The sequence below is a fragment of the Oncorhynchus kisutch genome, linkage group LG6 (genome assembly GCF_002021735.2).
Source record: "Oncorhynchus kisutch isolate 150728-3 linkage group LG6, Okis_V2, whole genome shotgun sequence".
Lineage (NCBI taxonomy): Eukaryota > Metazoa > Chordata > Actinopteri > Salmoniformes > Salmonidae > Oncorhynchus > Oncorhynchus kisutch.
The window spans coordinates 63,459,737-63,481,399 of record NC_034179.2 but is presented as its reverse complement, the minus strand read 5'-3'; the positions used below and the strand labels follow the sequence as shown (position 1 = coordinate 63,481,399).

The window sequence follows — 21,663 nt, the reverse complement described above, 5'->3', positions numbered from 1 at the left end:
GAAATGGAAGTTTGCAGTTGGTGAGTACATTTTGTGAAAACAAAGTCTTGTAACAAAACCAATCCTATATAACTTGCTGGATTCATTGGTTACCTGTCCAGGTGGGCCTACATATGCAGCTGCTCCAGGGAGACCCATGTTTCAGAGTGTGAGGACCTTATTAATAGCCTTGATCAACTATTATTCACTGATATGGTATTATGGATAACATTTCATATAAACTACTACTATCCAACCATCTCTTCATTTATATTAATTTCCCAAATTTGATTACATTATGCCGATAAGTCTTTGTCACTCTCCTGTTTTGTGCTTTCCTCAGTCCTACCCAGCATTCACTGCCAATTGGAACTTTATCATCTGAGAATGTTGAGCAGCCCAGAGAAAGCACCTCCAGTCACTCTGAGCCTGGTATGCGTGACCAGCCAGGGTTTGGACCTGTGCTACAAGACTGTCAACCTGCTGAGCTAAAGCCTAGGCATTCGCTCAGGAAAGCTAACACAACTCTTTAGGGCTTAGACTTGTGTGGTTAACCTAACCACCTCCGTTTAATATGGTTGTAGGCAAACACACCAACTCACAGAGATGCACCAATTCACTATCCTCATCAAACTGCAACCACCAAAGATCATTTGGCATTTGAAGTGAACCCCACAATGTTTTCAGGTTCATCAGAGGACATCCTGAGAACCCTGAGAAGGCAGCTGGTGATGAAGGGGGGGCTGCTGCTTGATGCCATGCCCAGTCAGAATCCAGAGGCACAGGAGAGGGCCAGAGTTGTCAGTCAGTTGACTCGGGTCGGGAACACACGGGTGGATGCCCAGGATGTGGTTGAACATCTCTGTCTAGAGAGCTTGGGCTCAGTATTTGAGCTCCCTCCTCCCATGGAAGGTGCTTTGAACTTGATGCTGGTTTCAAGAACACAGATGAATCCTAGCCTATGTAGGATTAAAAGCATGACATACTACTCAATAGAGAGTGCTAATGCTTAGTATCTATATCTATTACAGAAGCTGGACTTGCACTCTTTGTTGGTCAGGATGGCACCACAACCCTTGGTGTCACTCATATACAGAACAGGTAGCCTATTGGAGATGGATCTCAACCGATCCTTGAATTGTTATATGTTGATTCTAATGTAATGAGATTCTGATTCTTAATTGGATTTCCAGTGATGCCCAACTCTGTCTCAACAGGGACTCCCATGCTGGAAGTGTAGAGAATGTCATCATAATGAAATAAATACGATGAAATAAACATGTTTCTCAACCAAACCACAAGAAAACTTATTTTCTTTGCTCCTACCCTGTACCAGAGACTTACTGTAAATGGCAATGTTTTAATGCAAATTAACTCATGAAGAATATGAATAACACTTTAGTCAAATTGGATACTCTTATTTACTTATTAATTTTGAGTGCATTTGAACACTTTCCTATCTTTAAAAAACGAAGCGGACATGACGTAGTTATGTTTACGTCAGCCAGTTAAAAATGTTAATTGAAAAAAATCGACAACACGGAAGTGTCAAGATGGCTCCAAGCGGACTGAAGGCTGTAGTCGGAGAGAGTAAGTTAAGAAATGTGTTAATTTTATAACTCAAGTGTCTAATGTTCGACGTTCTGCGGTCGAAATAGTGCCTTTTTGATACCATCACATTTTTTGTTTGTCACGAAAATTAATAACAGAAAACATCCAAACTGCCTGGCTAGCGATGCATAGCATTCGCCACTCAAGCAAGTTGCTTCCGAGTAATGCCTGGCAATGGGATATAGCTGGCTGTCATTAGGCTATTTAAAATGTAAATATTAAATGTGACTGGGAAGGGTATGCATCATCACTAGTTGTAGTATTTCAAGTAAGCTCTAAAACTTGTTTTGCTGACTTTAGAAAAGTTTGGTCATACGCACGTCCTTGAAAACAGGTGCTGGGCTAATGAACAATACTAGTAAAGAACTAGAAGGCCCGCACACTATTAAATATCCCAATTCACCGCTTTTTTTTGACAACGTTTCGATCCGAAACGGTTCTTCGTCAAACAAACTGAGTGCACACATACCAAAATATACACATCTCACCTCACCATTGCGGACATGACGCATGGGGGGTGCAAAAACTATTTGTTTATCGCTAATTTTATAACAATGAGATGGATACATGTCGTAGTTCCAGAAATGAATATCTATTTACAAAACGACCAAGTAGGTGACTTGGAAGGCAAGAAGAAATGGTCTGATATCAAACTCCTGGTTCAGACCTCTAAGAGACATGGTACACAAACTGTGGATCCAATACAATTATCTTCTCATAGATTATCAGTATCCCCCCCCCCCCCCTAGGAGTCTTAACATGTTCGATGGCAATGTATCTCAAAGAGCTAATGTTGTGAAGAGCCACCACATTGTTTAGAAAGGTACTACGTGGCACCGGTGGAATGTCAGACCTCACCACCATTTGACTGATGTTGGGAGTGTGTCTGAAGACTACCCGTGGGGGTTCTTTAAACGTCTTTTCCAGTTGTGGATCAGTGCTCAAGATGTACCAGTTTTTTATTAATGATGTGATCGAACTGTTTACCAAGTGGGGAGTATTGACGGAAGCATTGAATGCGTTGGTCAGGAGGCCGGGGAGGTTTGGGCGTGAGGCTTTCATCCTGGGTCATATTTTTACAGTGTTCCCTTGTGTTTTGCTGGGAACAATAGGTCAAGTTGGGTGTAGCTAGTTGATTGTGGGCTGCCTTGTGATCAACCATACATGTAAAGGAAGACTATGTGTACCTACTACCTGTGTAAGTTTGTTCCTTTGCCTTTTATGACCCAGTTAGTTACTGTTTGACACTGGCCAACAAACACCATCTGAAAAAACATAGATCAATTGGGTCAACTTTAAGAGATCTCTGTCAAATATGGAACCAGGAAGGAAAAAAACAGATTCCAGAACCTAGACTAGTGTTGTCTATTTCCAAATGTTTTGCCTCTTGCCAGGCCATCATTGTAAATAATCATTTGTTCTTAATTGACCCCCCATGTAAACTAACTATAAAATAAACACCTCTACTCATTCTGAGTTATTGGACACATTTCAGTTTTGTTACTGTAATATTTCATACTTCCTCTGTCTGTCTTTCCTCATCTCTTAAGAAATCCTGAATGGAGTTATCAAAAGTGTGAAGAAGGATGGAGAATGGAAGGTATTGTAAAAAATGTTGAGCGTGGCTCTGAAAAGATCCATGTCAAAAGACATGTCTAATGATCAATTGGATATTAATTGATAACGCCCATCTGTTTGTCCAGGTGCTCATTGTGGACCACATCAGCATGCGAATCCTGTCCTCCTGCTGCAAGATGTCAGATATCATGGCAGAGGGGGTGACTAGTAAGTGTTGGGATGGGATGGCCAGTGGGCTAGGCTAATTGTATTTGTCAATAACAAATTATTAGTTCAAGGGATACGTCATTCTAAACGATATTCAGAGTAGACCTGGGTTCAAACAGTATTTGTTTTCTTTCAAATACTTAAGCTGCGCTCAACTGAGCTTGTCTGGTGCAATAGTCCCAAAAGTACAAACCCAACCCCTCCCACCTGGCACTTGAGACAGGCTTAATTAAACGCTATTTGAAAGAAGTAAATACTATTTGAACCCAGGTATGGGTTATAGTATGAGGAAGTGAGTGTCTGTGGAGGCGTTCTTCAGTTAGGATTGTACAGTCACTAACTGATCTTCCTTTTCCTCCCCCAGTTGTGGAGGACATCAACAAGCGCAGGGAACCCATCTCCAGCCTGGAGGCCATTTATCTGATCTCTCCTTCAGAGAAGGTGAGAAGTGTGTTTCCCCTGCCATTCCCCATTTCACTATGTCATCAACTGCCATATCCTGTACTGCTGTAAAGTAATCTTCCTCTTTTTCTCTCTCACCTGTGTGTGTGTGTGGATGTTCTCAGTCGGTTCGTGCTCTCATCAATGACTTCAAAGAGATTGCTTTCACCTACAAAGCGGCGCACATCTTCTTCACAGACAGTAAGACCATTTGTTTTAAATTGTTATAAAACTTCAAAACTGTACTCTTCCCTTGTCTGATACAAAAAAATGTGGTGTCCTTCTGGTCATGTCTCTCTTGAAAGGAGATTCTAAATCTAATTGAGATTAACCTCGCAAAATGACAAAAAGCAGGAATATTTTGTTTAATAATACAATATAACTGTTGGTTTTGTGACAATAACCTATCCTGCAGACTGCCCAGATGCTCTTTTTGCTGAGATTGGGAGGTCCAGAGTTGCCAAAGTCATCAAGACTCTGAAGGAGATCAATGTGGCTTTCCTGCCATACGAGTCCCAGGTGGGTACCTACCTACCTACCTACCCACCCTACAGCACCTTCTTTGAACTTTGCTCAACTCTGGTCGCATGGCCAAATTGCCAAAAGTCTCATCTTGCCACCTCCCATTGAAAACAACAAATTTCCTGGTAGTTTGATCACTCTAAGGAGTATCCAGTGAAATTGCCCAGTAATTGTCATCTCTCGCGCTCTCTCCCTCACGCCCTTCCTCTCCCTTCTCTATTCTAGGTATTTTCCCTGGATGATCCCAGCTCCCTGCACTCATTCTACAGTCCAGTTGGAGAAGGGAATAAAGACAGAATGATGGAGACTCTGGCAGAGCAGATCGCCACCCTCTGTGACACCCTGAAGGAGTACCCTGCCATCCGCTACCGCAGGTACCGATACACACCATACCCTAACTTACAGACAGGTCTCATAAATACAGGCATGCAAGTGCTACTAGAGGTTTCAGTGGGAATTGGATGTTCATCTGAGTAAATGGATACTTTTAGTCCTCCAGTAGTGGACGAAGGTAGCAACACCCCAAATGGATCGCGAATTGACACTTTTCAACGTCTTTTCAACGCTCATCACACAGGTCTTGCATACAGAGCCTGTCTTCAATCGTCTTTTTGCACATCTGTGTCTGTGCTCGTTCAGTCGCAAGTCACCCCTCTCTCTCTCGTTCTCTCCCTCCCTCTACCATAGCGGTCCTGAGGAGAATGCCAGGCTGGCTGAGGAGGTGTATCAGCGTCTGAATGCCCATAAAGCAGACAACCCCAGCATGGGAGAGGTGAGGAGACACCAACGCCTCGCCACCTCTCGCAATACACAACACTTCTTTACAGTACTAATAATACCATGTCTGCTTGGTTCAATGACCGTTCACTCCCTGAAAATACACTGCATTGAATGACTTCTATCGGCAACCATCAAATGCTTTGTCTTTATGATACTAGGCTAATGATATGATTATTGAAGCATTTTGAAAGTGTTACATCTATCGGAGTCTCTCATAGCTACTTCTACTTTCCCACTTGATTTCCTGTAAATTATATTTCACACTCTCTGCTGCTCGGCTACTTTTTCTCTCCTTTTCTGTCTTTCCTAGCTGGCATTTCCTTAAAGCCTGTGTTGGACCTCTGAAGGCATGTATTAATTTGATATAATTTACCTTTCTGCTCTTATTTTTTCCATGGACTCTCTGCCTCAGTACCCAGCACAGTAATACCATTTTCACACTATCGTGCAGAACTGTACTGGCTCGGATATGTGTTTTTCACAACAAAATATCCACTGCGGTGGCTAAGCAGGCTTGCGCAGTACAGTGTGAAAAAGGTATTAGAATACACATGGCATAGATATTTTCTTGTTTTTGTGGTTGTACTTTTAGAAAAAATTGAATGTGTGAAAGGCTGGCGTGAAAAAAAAACTATTCTGAATGGTTCAAGTCTGATGGTGGCACTGACTAGGCGACTTGTTGGTAAAACCTGTTACCCAAAAGCATTCCTGACATTCTATTGTAGAGCTAGAGGCAATATATTTGATATATAACAATATCCCCTGTCTGCCAAAGCACTGTTAATTAAAAAGTGACATTTTTAGGTATAATTTCTTGCCCTGACTGACGTGAGATGTCTGATGCGTTTTCAGGGTCCTGACAAGGCCAGGTCACAGCTGTTGATTGTGGACCGTGGCTTTGACCCCATCTCTCCCATTCTGCATGAGCTGACTTTCCAGGCAATGGTCTATGACCTTCTGGACATCAAACAGGACATCTACAAGTAGGCTTAGTTTGGCAGCCTATTCCCAATATACTGCACTACTTTTGACCAAGGCCCATGATGACCATATGGAAAATGCTATACAGACACTCCTGACCTGCAAAACGATACTTCATTTCAGAATTGGTTAAGATTAGCTTAAGGGTCAGTTTTACATTTTGGTTAGTCGTGTTTACAGGTTAGGAGTATAACCTTTCTCCTACCACATTATTATAATTATTTGTGAATGTAGCTATATATAGTACTCGTGTATAGTTACCTTCTTCTACTCATGGTATGATGTGTATCTGTTATCTCTGTATAACGGTTGTTGTTTTGTGTGCTCTAGTTATCAAACGATCCCTGTGTTATTGTGTGTTGTAGATATCAGACGACTGGGATCGGGGACTCGAAGGAGAAGGAGGTTCTCCTGGACGAAGATGATGATCTGTGGGTCCAGCTGAGACACATGCACATAGCTGACGTCACCAAGTAAGACACACGCTCATCAAGATTACATACGACTAGTGTTTTTAACGATTCTAACCTCAACTAATAAGAGATGACATGATCCAGAGTTGGAGGTAAGTTTAGTGTTGTATTCAGGAAGTGAATTCTAAAAATTCATATCATGAATTCTCTTTCTTGATTTGAACACTGAATTGAACCCAACCCTGGGTTCAGATGTTGATGCTCTTTGTTCGTGTTCCAGGAAAGTGACGGAGCTGCTGCGTGTGTTCTGTGAGAGCAAGAGGATGTCCACTGATAAGGCCAATATCAAAGACCTGTCTCAGATGCTAAAGAAGATGCCACAGTACCAGAAGGAACTCAGCTTGGTGGGTATTCCTCGTCTTTCCATCTAAAATCAGTTGATTGGTTGAGACTGGCATTCATGTCTCTCCAGTGATCACCTACTGTCAGACTAAATGTCAACACATGTTCTATTCACATTCGGCAAAGATATGGGCCGTGTTCCAATGTCCATACTAGCAAACAGTACGATTTTTACCTGCTACGCTGAAAGCTTAGTGCAAGTTACTTTATCCTATTGTTCTCAGGAGTGAGCTGCACGTAAAAAAAAAGGTGGATTTTACACTCAAGGGGCGTGAGCCTGATTTAATTGATATTAATAGGAGCGTATTACCCTCTGCAAATGTTGCGCATCCGGTATCGCAAGCCACTTATAATGCATGCCCAATACATTTTTTTCATTCTACTGTGCCTTCAGAAAGTATTCACGCTCCTTGACTTTTTCCACATTTTGTTGTGTTAGAGCCTGAATTTAAAATGGATTAAATTTCAAATTATAATATGTCACTAGCCTACACACAATACCACAATGTCAAAGTGGAATTATGTTTTTTTTTTTTTACTTTTACAAATGACTTAATAATGGAAAGCTGAAATGTCTTAAGTCAATAAGAATTCAACCCCTTGGTTATGGCAAGCCTAAATACATTCAGGAGTAAACATTTGCTTTGGTCACATAATAAGTTGCATGGATTCACTCTGTGTAATGGTGTTTATCATGATTTTTGAATGACTACCTCATCTCTGTACCTCACACATACAATTATCTGTCGAGCAGTGAATTTCAAACACCGATTCAACCACAAAGATCAGGGAAGTTATCCAATGCCTTGCATAAGAAAGGCAACCTGTTGGTAGATGGATTAATAAAAATACAGACATTGAATATCCCTTTGAGCATGGTGGTTATTAATTACCCTTTGAATGGTGTGTCAATACACCCAGTCACTGCAAAAATACAGGCGTCATTCCTAACTCAGTTGCCGGAGAGGAAGGAAACTGCTCAGGGATTTCACCATGTTACAGTGTTTAGTGGCTGTTATAGGACAACTAGTGATGGATCAACCCTTGTAGTTATACTCTACTATACTAACCTAATTGACAGAGTGAAATGAAGGAAGCCTGTACAGAATAAAAAAATTCCAAAACATGCATCCTGTTTGGAACAAGTCAGTAAATTATTACTGCAAAAAAAATTGGCTAACCAAATACCTTTTTGTCCTGAATACAAAGTGTTATGTTTGGGGAAAATCCAATGCAACATATTAGTGAATAATACTCTCCATATTCTCATGCATAGTGGTGGCTGCATCATGTTATGGATATACTTGTAATCTTTGTGTGATTAACCTTTTTTTTTAACTAGGCAAGTCGGTTACAAACAAATTCTTATTTACAATGACTGCCTACTGGGGAACAGTGGGCTTAACTGCCTTGTTTAGGAGCAGAACGTCAGATTTTTTGCCTTGTCAGCTCGGGGATTCGATCCAGCAATCTTTCGGTTACTGGCCCAGCTGTAACCACTAGACTACCTGCCACCTCGTCTTTTAAGGACACTGCAATTTTTCAGGATAAAAATAAATAAATGGAATGGTGCTAAGCACAGGCAAAATCCTAGAGGAAAAGCGGGTTCAGTCTGCTTTCCACCAGACACTGGTAGATGAATTCACCTTTCAGCAGGACAATAACCTAAAACACAAGTCCAAATCTGCACAGGAGTTGCTTACCAATAAGACCGTGAGCGTTCCAGAGTGGCCTGAGTTACAGTTTTGACTTAAATCTACATGGAAATCTATGTTAAGACCTGAAAAATGGTTGTCTAGCAATGATCAACAACCAATTTGACAGGACTTAAAGAATTTAGAAAATAATGGGCAAATGTTGCACAATCCATGTGTGAAAAGCTCTTCGAGACTTACCCAGAAAGACTCACAGCTCTATAATCACTGCTAAAGGTGCTTCTAGAAATTGACTCACTCAGGGGTGTGAATGAGATACTGCTTAATTTTCCCTCAAATTTAAACAGTTCTTAAAAACATTTGATTGTGTCATTATGGGTGAGAACTGCAATTTAATCCGTTTTGAATTCAGGCTGTAGCAACAAAGTGGAGGATCATGATAGTGTGATGACATCAACTTTTAGAAGATAATAAGTAATGTGTTTATTTTGATTTGCAGTACTCCACTCACCTGCACCTGGCTGAGGCCTGCATGAAGAAATTCAAAGCCTCTGTGGACAAGCTGTGTGAGGTGGAACAGGTCAGTGTTGCTACAAAACACAAGTCTCAAATGGCACCCTATTCTCTATATAGTGCAATACTTTTGACCAATACCCATAGGGATCTGATCACAAGTAGTGCACTATAATAGGGAATAGGGTGGCGTCAAGCTCCCTCTCCCTCTCTTATGAAACCATATGCAAATGACCTGGCAGGTACACTCATGATACACCCATGAGCATGCTTTTGATTCTCGGAAGTGTAAACACACCCTGGTTTTATTCAACCATTATTTAACCAGCAAGACCTTTGAGATGAATCATCTCTTTTTCAAGAGTGACCTAAAGCATTTTAATTACATGTTTGTCGGTTCTTTGATTTTATGTTTCTGTTCTGTGATTTAAATTTTTTTTTATTTCCCCCCATCTTTTCTGACATCCTCTATCATTCTTTCTACACTGAAATATTTATTTTCCCAAAGATATCCTCATCTTCCTTGTTTTTCTATGCGCTGACATGGTCGGCAGGTGGCTCCTGGCTTACGGGTTAAGCGGGCATTGTGTCAAGAAGCAGTGCGGCTTGGTTGGGTTGTGTTTCGGAGAACGCACGGCTCTCAGCCTTCGCCTCTCCCGAGTCCGTACACTGTGCCGTACAGGGATGAGACAAGACTACCACGAATTTGGGGTGAAAAGGGGGTAAAAAAAAGAATGTAGTGCACTATATAGGGAATAGGGTGCCATTTGACACGCTACCATAGTGTGACGCTGTCTGGCGTCCTAGTGGGCATCCACTTCACTAATGTTGTGTAAAGGGCTTGAGACGAGACTTGTCGCATATCTCTATCAAGTGTCCCTCTCTGAACCTACAGTAATGTCATTTACTAGTCTTAAAGACCATTAGTCTTAAAGACCTAATCTTTTAAAGACCATTAATGTTGCCAGGCTGTTATTACTACTGGGAAGCCCGTCCATCCAGAAATCTTACACCAAGACATCGCAGACTAGAACCCCTTTCCCTTCCTGGTTCCCAGAGCAGCTCCTACTTTCTCCCTCCACACATTTACCCCGTCCCAAATGGCACCCAAGTCCCTATTTAGTGCATTACTAATAGCGTGCCATTTTGGACGCATGCATTGTTTTGATCTTAATGATTCTAATAGCGCCACTCAGGTTTATTTCCTAGTCTTTAACATGGTAGGTTTAGTGGTGGTAGGTTTAGTGGTCACTTGAGACGGGGGGGCCTAAATGCATCATTCTCTGAGTGGTGTTGTCGATTTGTTGTTTTCCCCCGTATGTTTCCCAGGACCTGGCCATGGGGACTGATGTAGATGGGGAACCCCTGAAGGATGCCATGAAGAGCATCGTCCCGGTACTCCTCAACACCGACATTGACCCCTACGACAAGATCCGCATCATACTGCTCTATGTGTTCCACAAGAAGAAGGGTAGGTCAACAGATTTGCCTTGGCTGCATGATCCCAATGTGTTTGCTTTCTGTCAATGCATGGTCAAGATACACACACAGCAGGTGCAGCAATATGAGCGTTTCTAATATGATAGGACACAGCTACTCTCCACCTGACTGCTATTGAAATGAAATGATAGCTTTCCTGAACAGCTCTATAAGATCAAATGACTTGATCACATTTTTTTGGTGTGTGTGTATATGTTTGTGGATGTTGGCCTGAGGAGCAGATGGTGGTCTTTAAGTTGAGCGCTTGGCTCTACTCTGTAAATAATGATTGTCTCCAAGAATATGATGTGGTTACTGTTGATACTTGGGGGATGACAACAGGCTAGCTTAGGAAGCCGTTTTGATTAGGCTAACTTGATGAGTCGTCACTCATTACGTTCTCCAGCTCTACTCTGTATAACGGTGGTCTCCTCACACACAGGCATTGGAGAGGAGAACCTGACCAAGTTAATCCAGCATGCCAACGTGCAGGCAAACAGCAACATCATCACCAACCTACAGCACCTGGGCTGCCCCGTCATCGCTGGGGTCAGTAGGGCTCTGTCTGTCCGTCTCTCCGCCGCTCTCTCTCGCTCTCACGTTTTTGGTCTGAACAAATGCCTCTTTTTTTTCCCCCCCTTGTTATATTTTGAATTGTGTGAAATGTTGTGTTTCAGGCTCTCAATGCAGGGAAAACACTGCCTGAGAAGAAAGAGCGCAAGGAGAGTACGTACCAGCTCTCCCGATGGACACCCACCATCAAAGACGTGATGGAGGTATGGAGGAGGACAAGGATAGACAGTGTGGTTTGAGGAAGTTGGACCTGCTTTGAAATGGGCCTGGGGCTTTCCCACCCAGACCCGACCCTTTCACGAACTGACCCGGGACAACTTAGACCCGTTCCATATAGACTTGGTCAGATCCAGGTCCGATCCGAGTGCAGGAAGCAGCAGAAAAGTACATTTTTAAGATACTTTATTAACCGGAGCTGATAAAGCATGAGAGAGAGGTGCCGCTCTAGCAGGGACCGTGCTGTTTGTGTACTGTGAGAGTGAGGGAGGAACACCAAGCAGACTCGTGCAATTTATTTCATTTTTATTTTATTTAACTAGGCCAGTCAGTTAAGAAAACGTTCTTATTTACAATGATGGCCTAGGAACAGTGGGTTAACTGCCTTGTTCAGGGGCAGAACAACAGATTTTTACCTTGTCAGCTCGGGGATTCGATCTAGAAAACTTTCGGTTACTGGCCCAACGTGCGAACCACTAGGCTTCCTGCCACCCCATATACCCGTGACAATAATATCAGATAAGACCCGTGACACTTTTTTTGAATTCTGGATCGGGTCTCAGGTATTTTGGTACAGGTGGATCCGTCAACATCTGACTGACGACAGGACGGTTGGGCATTAGTGCAGTTGAGTCCGTTTCGGCGATAACATGGACTCTAAACAAAGTGATTAAACTTTGTTGCTCCTTGTTGAAACAAGCAACTGAAACACCCCCCCCCCATAATGCAGCAGCACACATAGAAATAGATTGACTAGAAGTGGCTTGGAACCTATAACCCTGGCAATTTGACTGGTAAACTCATGGGTACACTCGCAATGGCTCCCTAATATAGACCCAATCGGTATACGATAGAGAGGCGCGACCCTGCCCGTCTGTGGGGAAGACAACCTGTGGTTACCCCAGTGGCTCACAGCAAAAACTTGACCTTTTTCAACCACAATTTCCTTGTTTTAGTCAATTACAAAACTAAATTTTAAGAAAAGTACATGTGTAAAGATGACTTTTCAACATTGCCTGCTCTCTGGCCTTCTCACGACTTAGAAAAACGTAAGGCTTCCCAGATCCCCCTTTTCTGTCATGACGATGCTAGCTAGCAGCCACTTGAGTGAGTGCTACCTACCGACCGGAACATTAAGCTAGCCAAGGCCAACAACACAAACAAACAGACTATACAAGTAGTGAGTAGAGTTCCAAACGGACTGTACTTAACAAGTTAAATGCGTTACCTGTGGTGACGTTTTCCACACACATAGCTACGTGTATCCTACTTGGACATCTTCCCACTTGGACATCGCCTGAAGCCACAAGGCTCTTCTCACAGGCTCTTTTTCACTACGTGGGAGCACTGCAAACCATAGATCAGGATTTTTGACCTGGCTACATGTACATTGAACAACACAGCAGATTTTCTGCATGTTTTGTTTCTGTATAACAAAACAAATCTATGATGAAGTTGCCTCTTACAATGCGGATCAACAGGAAATAATGTTGTTTTTCCCCAACTTGTGGGTGTGGTCGAGAGGAATTCCTTATTACATGAAAACCGACTGTGACTATTGTGAGGCATTTGGCTAGCAAATTACTGTCATCCAAAAATTCCAAGTCTGACCAACCATGTCTGTCTATTTTTCCAGAATGCCATAGAGGACAAGCTGGACAAGAAGCAGTGGCCATTCATCTCTGAGCCTGCCCCCATAAACACCATGCAGACGACTGTCAGGTGTGTATACTCTATACATCACTTGGAGGGGAGGGGTCTGTGGACAGAAGGGGCATGGCCTTATCGGATGCAGATTGGTCACATATGTTAACACTTTAATCTCAGATGTAATCTTTAAAATAGAGCATTGGCGTAGTTAAGTGGGCTGGAGAGGTGAAAAGTTAGTTGATCCAAGCTGCCATTAGACAGCCTGTGAATAATCTACCAGGAGTTATTTTTAGTTTGTTGATATAGTTTGTTTGTGTTGTACAGTGCATTCGGCAAGTATTCAGACCCCTTGACTTTTTCCACATTTTGTTACGTTACGGCCTTAATATGTTGTTTTTTTCCTTTATTTAACTAGGCAAGTCAGTTGAGAACAAATTCGTATTTTCAATGACTTGCCTAGGAACAGTGGGTTAACTGCCTTGTTCAGGGGCACAGATTGTTACCTTGTTAGCTCTGGGATTTGGTCTTGCAACATTTCGGTTACTAGTCCAACACTCTAACCACTAGGCTACCTGCCCCCCAATATCATTTAAAAAAAAATCCTCATCAATCTACACACAATACCCCATAAGGTCAAAGCAAAACCAGGTTTTTAGAAATGTTTGCAAATTTATATATGTTTTTGTAAAATAATGATTTCTATAAGTATTCAGACCTTTTACTAATAGACTTGAAATTGAGCTCAGGTGCATCCTGTTTCCATTGATCATCCTTGATGTTTCTACAACTTGATTTGAGTCCACCTTTGGTAAATTTGATTGATTGGACATGACATGTAAAGGCACACTGTCTATATATACACCAGTGCATGTCAGAGGAAAAACCAAGCCATGAAGTTGAAGGAATTGTCCATAGAGCTCTGAGACAGGATCTGGGAAAGGGTACCAAAAATGATCCGTAGCATTGAAGGTCCCCAAGAGCACAGTGGCCTCCATTCTTAAATGGAAGAAGTTTGGAACCACCAAGACTCTTCCTAGAGCTGGTCGTCTGGACTAACTGAGCAAATGGGGGAGAAGGGTGACCAAGAACCCGCTGGTCATTTTGACAGAGCTCCAGAGTTCCTCTGTGGAGATGGGAGAACCTTCCAAAAGGACAACCATCTCTGCAGCACTGGCCAGATGGAAGTCACTCTTCAGTAAAAGGCACATGACAGCCCGCTTGTAGTTTGCCAAAGGCACCTAAAGGACACAGACCAAGTGAAACAAGATTCTCTGGTCTGATGAAACCAAGATTGAACACTTTGTCCTGAATGCCAAGTGTCACGTCTGGAGGAAACCTGGCACCCAAAGGTGAAGCATGGTGGTGGCAGCATCATGCTGTGGGGAGGTTTTTCAGGGACTGGGAAACTAGTCAGGATTGGGGGAAAGATGAACAGAGCAAAGTACAGAGAGAGCATTGATGTAAACCTGCTCAGGGCCTCAGACTGGGGCAACGGTTCACCTTCCAACAGGACAACGACACTAAGCACACTGCCAAGACAACGTAGGAGTGGCTTCGGGACCAGTCTCTGAATGTGCTTGAGTGGCCCAGCCAGAGTCCGGACTTGAAAATATGATATTTCAGTTTTTATATATATATATATATATATATATCACACTTTTGCTAACATTTCTAAATAGTTTTTGCTTTGTCCTTATATGGTATTGTGTGTGTAAATGACAATTTCATCCATTTTAGAATAAGGCTGTAACGTAACAAAATGTGGAAAAAGTCGAGGGATCTGAATACTTTCCGAATGCACTGTATAAAAGCTCATCTGAAGGCACTTCCGGGCTTGGTAATCTGTGTGTTTACTAATTAATGGACAATGCAGTGGTGTCCCAAATGCCACTTTATTCCCTCTATATAGTGCACTACTTTTGACCAGAGCCCTGGTTGAAAGTTGTGCGCCATATATAGAATAGGGTGCCATTTGGGACGTACACAGACTTCCTTGTTCAGAGCAAAACTCTTTTTGAGGCCAGGGTTTAAATTCTTGATCAAATCTTTCTATACACAGGCGTATCATCATGGCTGCATCCTAAATGGCACACTATTCCCTTTTATGGTGTCCTACTTTGGACCAGGACCCATGGGGCATTGGTCAAAAGTAGAACACTATGTAAAATGGGGTCCCATTTGGGACGCACACATGAAGAAATATGTTATATAGCAAGGACATCAACAGCTTAATGGAATACAAATGTGTTCACATCTGGAGATGTAACTTTAAACATGTCAACATCTGGTAGCTGTTCTTTTAGCTTTATAACTATATCCCCTGTGCTTTTGTTCTCATCCCACTGATGTTGTGCATTAGCCTACAGTACCAGACCCATACTCATTCTACATTGTAGAATAATAGTGAAGACATCAAAACTATGAAATGACACACATGGAATCAAGTACTAACCAAAGAAATGTTAAACAAATCAAAATATATTTCATACTTGAGATTCTTCAAAGTAGTCACCCTTTGCCTTGATGACAGCTTTGCACACTCTTGGCATTCTTTCAACCAACTTCACCTGGAATGCTTTTCCAACAGTCTTGAAGGAGTTCCCACATATGCTAAGCACTTGTTTGCTGCTTTTCCTTCACTCTGCGGTCCGACTCATCCCAAACCATCTCAATTTGCTTGAGGTCGGGTGATTGTGAAGGCCAGGTTCATCACTCTTCTCAATGGTCAAATTCCCCTTACAGAGCCTGGAGGTGTGTTGGGTCATTGTCCTGTTGAAAAACAAACGATAGTCCCACTAAGCGCAAACCAGATTGGATGGTGTATCGCTGCAGAATGCTGTGGTAGCCATGCTGGTTAAGTGTGTCTTGAATTTTAAATAAATCGCAGGCAGTGTCACCAGCAAAGCACCATCATACCTCCTCCTCCATGCTTCACCGTGGGAACCACACATGCGGAGATCATCCGTTCACCTACTCTGCGTCTCACAAAGAAACGGAGGTTGGAACTAAAAATTTCAATTTGGACTCATCAGATCAAAGGACAGATTTCCACTGGTCTAATGTCCATTGCTCGTGTTTCTTGGCCCAAGCAAGTCTCTTCTTATTATTGGTGTCCTTTTAGTAGTGGTTTCTTGGCAGAAATTCGACCATGAAGGCCTGATTCACGCAGTCTCTGAACAGTTGATGTTGAGATGTCTGCTACTTGAACTCTGAAGCATTTATTTGAGTTGCCATTTCTGAGGCAGGTAACTCTAATGACCTTATCCTCTGCAGCAGAGGTAACTCTGGGTCTTCCTTTCCTGTGGCTGTCCCCAAGAGAGCCAGTTCCATCATAGTGCTTGATGGTTTCTGTGACTGCACTTGAAGAAATTATAAAAATATTTTAATTTTCCAGATTGACTGACCCATGTCTTCAAGTATTGCTGGACTGTCGTTTCTCTTTCTTATTTGAGCTGTTCTTGCCATAATATGGACTGTATCTTTTACCAAATAGGGCTATCTTCTGTATACCACCCCTATCTTATCACAACACGACTAATTGGCTTAAACACATTAAGAAGAAGAAATTCTACAAATTAACTTTTAACAAGGCACACCTGTTAATTGAAATGCGTTCCAGGTGACTACCTCATGAAGCTGGTTGAGAGAATGCCAAGAGTGTGCAAAGTTGTCAAGGCAAAGGGTGGCTACTTTGAAGAATCTCAAATATAAATAATAGTTGTTTTTTTATTTAAAAAAACCTTGAATGAGTAGGTGTCTGGTACTGTATGTTGATCATATTTAATATATCTCCATCACACCCCTTCATCTTGGATTATTCACATAGTACATCTACATAGCCCTTCGTTGATTATCCCATACATATGATAGACTGTAATATACTATGTTCTATTTAATTCTGTGCATTATCCATGGCCAGCCATCTTGTCAAATCATATTATCTTGAGGCTTTATACCTCCCACGGTATATATTATATAATCAGAAAATATAGTGTGATAATTTACACCATAACCATGTATTGATTTAAGATCCATAATTGTTGGTAATGGATATATAATTATGGTCGTTGGAGAACTACATAATTACTAATGTACAGTACATCACAGGAGGCTGGTGAATGGAATTTTATCAAACACATTAAAAACAATTTTATCGTTCCATGTATCCCGTTCGAGCCATTTACTATGAACCCACCCTTTCCATTTAAAGTGCCACCAGCCACTATTTTACCGCAGCAAATCATTTCTACATAATTAGAAATGTACATGTTTTATTATGTTTGTATCATACTGCAGCAGTGCTCGGTTCGGACAGTGGCACAAGAACAAGTCTCCAACGGAGTATCGTTCCGGCCCTCGGCTCATCATCTTCATGATCGGAGGCGTGTCCCACTCTGAGATGCGCTCCGCCTACGAGGTCACCCGAGCTACCGACGGAAAATGGGAGGTCCTGATTGGTAGGAACACAATAGTTGGACTCAAACTTAATACTGTACACGTTTGTATTTTATTTAACCTTATCTTTAACCAGGCAAGCCAGTTGAGTTTTTATTTTATTTACAATGACGACACACCATGTACCCTCGTTTGGAATGCCCCTGCTGGTGGCGCGAAAAGATCCTACAGTACCTTCAGAAAGTATTCACACCCCTTGACTTGTTACAGCCTGAATAGATTACATTGATTTATTTTTCTCTCTGGACACAATACCCTATAATGACAAGGTGAAAAACACGTTTTCAGACATTTTTGCAAATGTATTGGAAAGTGAAATGTATAGAAATATAGAATTTACGTAGGTATTCACACCCCTGAGTCAATACTTTGAAGAAGCACCTTACACCTCTGGGTATGTCTCTAAGAGCTTTCTATACCTGGATTGTGCAACATTTGTCCACTTATTCTTTTCTAAATGATTTCAGCTCTGTCAAATTGGTTGTTGATCATTGCTCAACAACCAAACCATTTTCAGGCCTTGCCATAGATTTTCAATTAGATTTAAGTCAAAACTGTAACTCGGCCACTCAGGAACATTCACTGTCTTGGTAAGCAACTCCAGTGTAGATTATCCCTTGTGTTTTAGGTTATTGTCCTGCTGTCAAGTTGAAACAGACTGAACCAGGTTTTACACAGGGATTTTGCCTCCTGTTAGCTCATTCCATTTATTTTTTTATTCTGAGAAACACCCCAGTCCTGAACTATTGCAAGCAATACCCATAACATGATGCAGCCACAACTATGCTTGAAAATATGGAGAGTGGTACTCCGTAATATGTTGTATTGGACTTTCCCCCAAACAACACTATATTCAAGACCAAAAGTGAATTGCTTTGCCACAGTTTTTGCAACATTACTTTAGTGCCTCGTTGTAAACAGGATGCATGATTTGGAATATTTGTATTCTCTACAGGCTTCCTTCTTTTCACTCTGTCACTCTGTCTAGGTTAGTATTTTGGAGCAACTATACTGAACAAAAATATAAACACAACATGTTGTCATGTTGTCCCATATTTCATGAGTTGAAATAGAAGATCCCATACATTTTCCATATGCACAAAAAGCTTATTTTGCTTACATTTTGTGCACAAATTTGTTTACATCCCTGTTAGTGAGCATTTCTCGTTTGCCAAGATGATCCATCCACCTGACAGGTGTGGCATATCAAGAGGCTGATTAAACAGCATGATCATTACACAGGAGTGCCTTGTGCTTGGGACAATAAAATGCCACTATAATGTGAAGTTTTGTCACACAACACAATGCCACAGATGTCTCAAGTTTTGAAGGAGAGTGCAGTTGGCATGCTGACTGCAGTAATGTCCACCAGAGCTGTTGCTAGATCATTTAATTATCATTTCTCTACCATAAGTCGCCTACAACATCGTTTTAGAGAATTTGTCAGTATGTCCAACCTGCCTCACAACCGCAGACCATGTGTAACCACGCCAGGACCTCCACATCTGGCTTCTTTACCTGCGTTATTGTCTCAGACCAGCCACCGAGACAGCTGATGAAACTGACAAGTATTTATGTCTAATGAAACCCTTTTGTGGGGAATAACTCATTCTGATTAGCTGGGCCTGGCTCCTCAGTGTGCCCAAGCACAGTCATGATTTCTGTATCTCAGTAAAATCTTTGAAATTGTTGCCAGTTGCGTTTATTTTTCATCAGCGTATGCAATATTGTTGATCCATCCCCAATTGTATCCTATCACAGCCATTTAAACTCTAACTGTTTTAGTTACCATTGGCCTCATGGTGAAATTCCTGAGCGGTTTCCTTCCTCTGCGGCAACTGAGTTAGGAAGGACGCCTTTATCTTTGTAGTGATACACTATCCAAACTGTTATTAATAACTTCAACATGCTCAAAAGGATATTATTCAATGTCTGCTTTTTTTAAATTTTTTAAATTTTTTACCAATCGGTGCCTTTGCAAGGCATTGGAAAACTTCCCTGGTCATTTTGGTTGAATCTGTGTTTGAAATTCACTGCTTGAATGAGGGACTTTAAAGATAATTGTATGTGTGAGGTACAGAGATGAGGTAGTCATTAAAAAAATCATGTTAAACACTATTGCACACAGTCCATGCAACTTATTATGTGACTTGTATAGCACATTTTTACTCCTGAACTTATTTAGGCTTTCCATAACAAAGGGGTTGAGTACTTGACTCAAGACATTTCAGCTTAAATGTTTTTATTAATTTGTAAGCATTTCAAAAAACAATTCCACTTTGACATTATGGAGTATCGTGTGTGTGTGTGTGTGTGTGTGTGTGTGTGTGTAGGCCAGTGACGACAAATCTCTGAATTCAGGCTGTAACAACAAAATGATCATTCATCAGTGTGGGAAAAGTCAATACTTTCTGAAGGCACTGTATATCCCCCAGTCTCTCTCTCTCTCCATACATTTTCATAATGAATCTTCACAATGAATGTAACCATCTTCGGGTTTCAGAAAAGCGCCATATAATTAGTATTAATACTCCTGTGTTGTCGTTTTCCCTCCTCTCTATAGGTTCGTCTCACATTGTCACTCCCACCAGCTTCCTAAATGACCTGAAGAAGCTGGATCTGGTTTAAACTCCTGAAAACTAGATACAACCCTCCCTTCTCTCCTCAGGCCTGGTAGGGAGATGGTCTGAGTCTGCTGGGAGAATGTCTCTGAACACAAACCTGGATTCAAATTGCTCTTGTTTTGAGGGTTTTGATTTAAGCCTGACGGGAGTGCCAGATCAGTGGTGTTTGCACTTTTTAGGATTATTCCAGTGGTTCAATTAAGCACAGTTAAAAAATAAAACAAATACTTTTTGAACCCAGGTCTGCTGTTAACGGAGGGGTTCATCATGAGATGCTTGAGTACTCGTCTGTTGCAGGGTTTGAGATGACTAAAACACAGTGCCTTTTTTTAAAGATGTAGTCATCATTAAAGGACAGTATCTTATGATTCTCAATATTTTATTGAATTTTCTTATTTGAATTATGCTTGAATTAAAACAAATTATGTACATACGTATTAATGTAATGCTGTGATGGACATCTTTTTGCTCTGAATATTTAATTAAAACAGTCCTTTATATTATGAAGATTATTTGAATCTGTGTCTTCTACTGTAATTGACTTACAAATATGGGCTGCATGTCAACATTCTAAAGTGGCTTCCTCTCCTTTTGTCCTCACTGCTGATTGTCTAAAGAGCAGTGGCCTCTTTAGAAAATTGAGATGTAACCTGTGTTGGGACCATTAAATACTTGTGTGCCTTTCCTGAGTTACATTTGTTTTCATCTGTCTAAATGTCTTTACTACTGTAGTGTCTTTCTCTGAAATCATGCACTTTCATAATAATATAGGTTTTATAAAGGAAGGGATGATGTGTGGTTGTTAGGGCCTTTGTCTTTGTATTTTAGTCCAAATTATGAATAAACAAAATGCATTTTTCTCTTTGTCATATGTTCTTGCTGCCATGAGAATGCCAAGAGAATCCCTGGTGTTGAAGCCAGGAGAAATCAACATGGTACTAGTCTGGGTACCGGGTGCAGATTAAGCCTGGGAAATTTTTAGTCCTGGACTAGGCATAATCTGTGTCTGGGAAACTGTCCCTATTTTGATTGTATGCATGAATTCTAATGTCCATTTCTATGGCAATAAAGCATGCGTTATGTATTGTAGCATGCATTCTAATTTCTATGGCTTTCACAATCAATGCTGAAGGTCTTTGTTTAATGTAATTGATATTGACCACCAGCCTGTTTAGGATTGGAGGCCTTATGGCACTGAGCTTAATTACTTATGCATCCTTATCCTCACTTCTTAAATACTGCATTATGTCTCAGTCTAAATAGCAAATATTTGTCCCACTTAAAAACAATTTAAAAAATGTTTTAATGTGTATAGACGTTGATCATAAACACCACATGGATGCTTCACAAGTCATTTATAGCGTTTCATATTAGATAATGGTGATATAACAGGCCGTTTCATCTGGTGTGACATCTGGCATTTTCTATGGTCCACTGTAGTTCAGCTGGTAGAGCATGGTGCTTTCAATGCCAGGAGAGTGAGTTTGATTCCCAGGACCAGCTGTCCGTAAGATGCACGACTGTAAGTCAACGGATAAATGCGTCCGCATAAACGGCATATATATATATGTTATCGCCTGTAAA

At 41.3% G+C, this 21,663-nt stretch overlaps 1 protein-coding gene across 2 annotated transcripts; it reads left to right on the top strand.

The window, feature by feature from the left end:
* Window positions 1-1,476: 1,476 nt before the first annotated feature.
* Window positions 1,477-20,938, top strand: LOC109893166 (syntaxin-binding protein 2). Of its 2 annotated transcripts, none has more exons than XM_020486246.2 (18): window positions 1,477-1,569; window positions 3,141-3,190; window positions 3,294-3,375; window positions 3,740-3,816; window positions 3,942-4,017; window positions 4,232-4,335; window positions 4,564-4,712; window positions 5,026-5,110; window positions 5,971-6,101; window positions 6,465-6,572; window positions 6,793-6,916; window positions 9,069-9,149; window positions 10,412-10,553; window positions 11,004-11,110; window positions 11,239-11,337; window positions 12,987-13,072; window positions 17,297-17,457; window positions 20,019-20,938. In XM_020486246.2, the coding sequence occupies exons 1-18, from the start codon at window positions 1,494-1,496 to the stop codon at window positions 20,081-20,083; spliced, it is 1,803 nt and encodes a 600-aa protein (XP_020341835.2). In that variant the 5' UTR covers window positions 1,477-1,493; the 3' UTR covers window positions 20,084-20,938. The 2 variants fall into 2 exon arrangements, with proteins under 2 accessions (XP_020341835.2, XP_020341836.2); XM_020486247.2 differs by having other exon boundaries at window positions 1,484-1,569; window positions 17,300-17,457.
* The last annotated feature ends 725 nt before the right edge of the window (window positions 20,939-21,663 follow it).

What these genes read in the sequence shown, in the direction of transcription:
- LOC109893166 (XM_020486246.2), top strand. Translation starts at nt 1,494, where the DNA reads ATGTTAATTGAAAAAAATCGACAACACGGAAGTGTCAAGATGGCTCCA. An exon ending in ATCAAACAGGACATCTACAA is followed by an intron (nt 6,102 to 6,464) that starts GTAGGCTTAGTT and finishes TGTGTGTTGTAG; the next exon opens with ATATCAGACGACTGGGATCG. An exon ending in CACATAGCTGACGTCACCAA is followed by an intron (nt 6,573 to 6,792) that starts GTAAGACACACG and finishes TTCGTGTTCCAG; the next exon opens with GAAAGTGACGGAGCTGCTGC.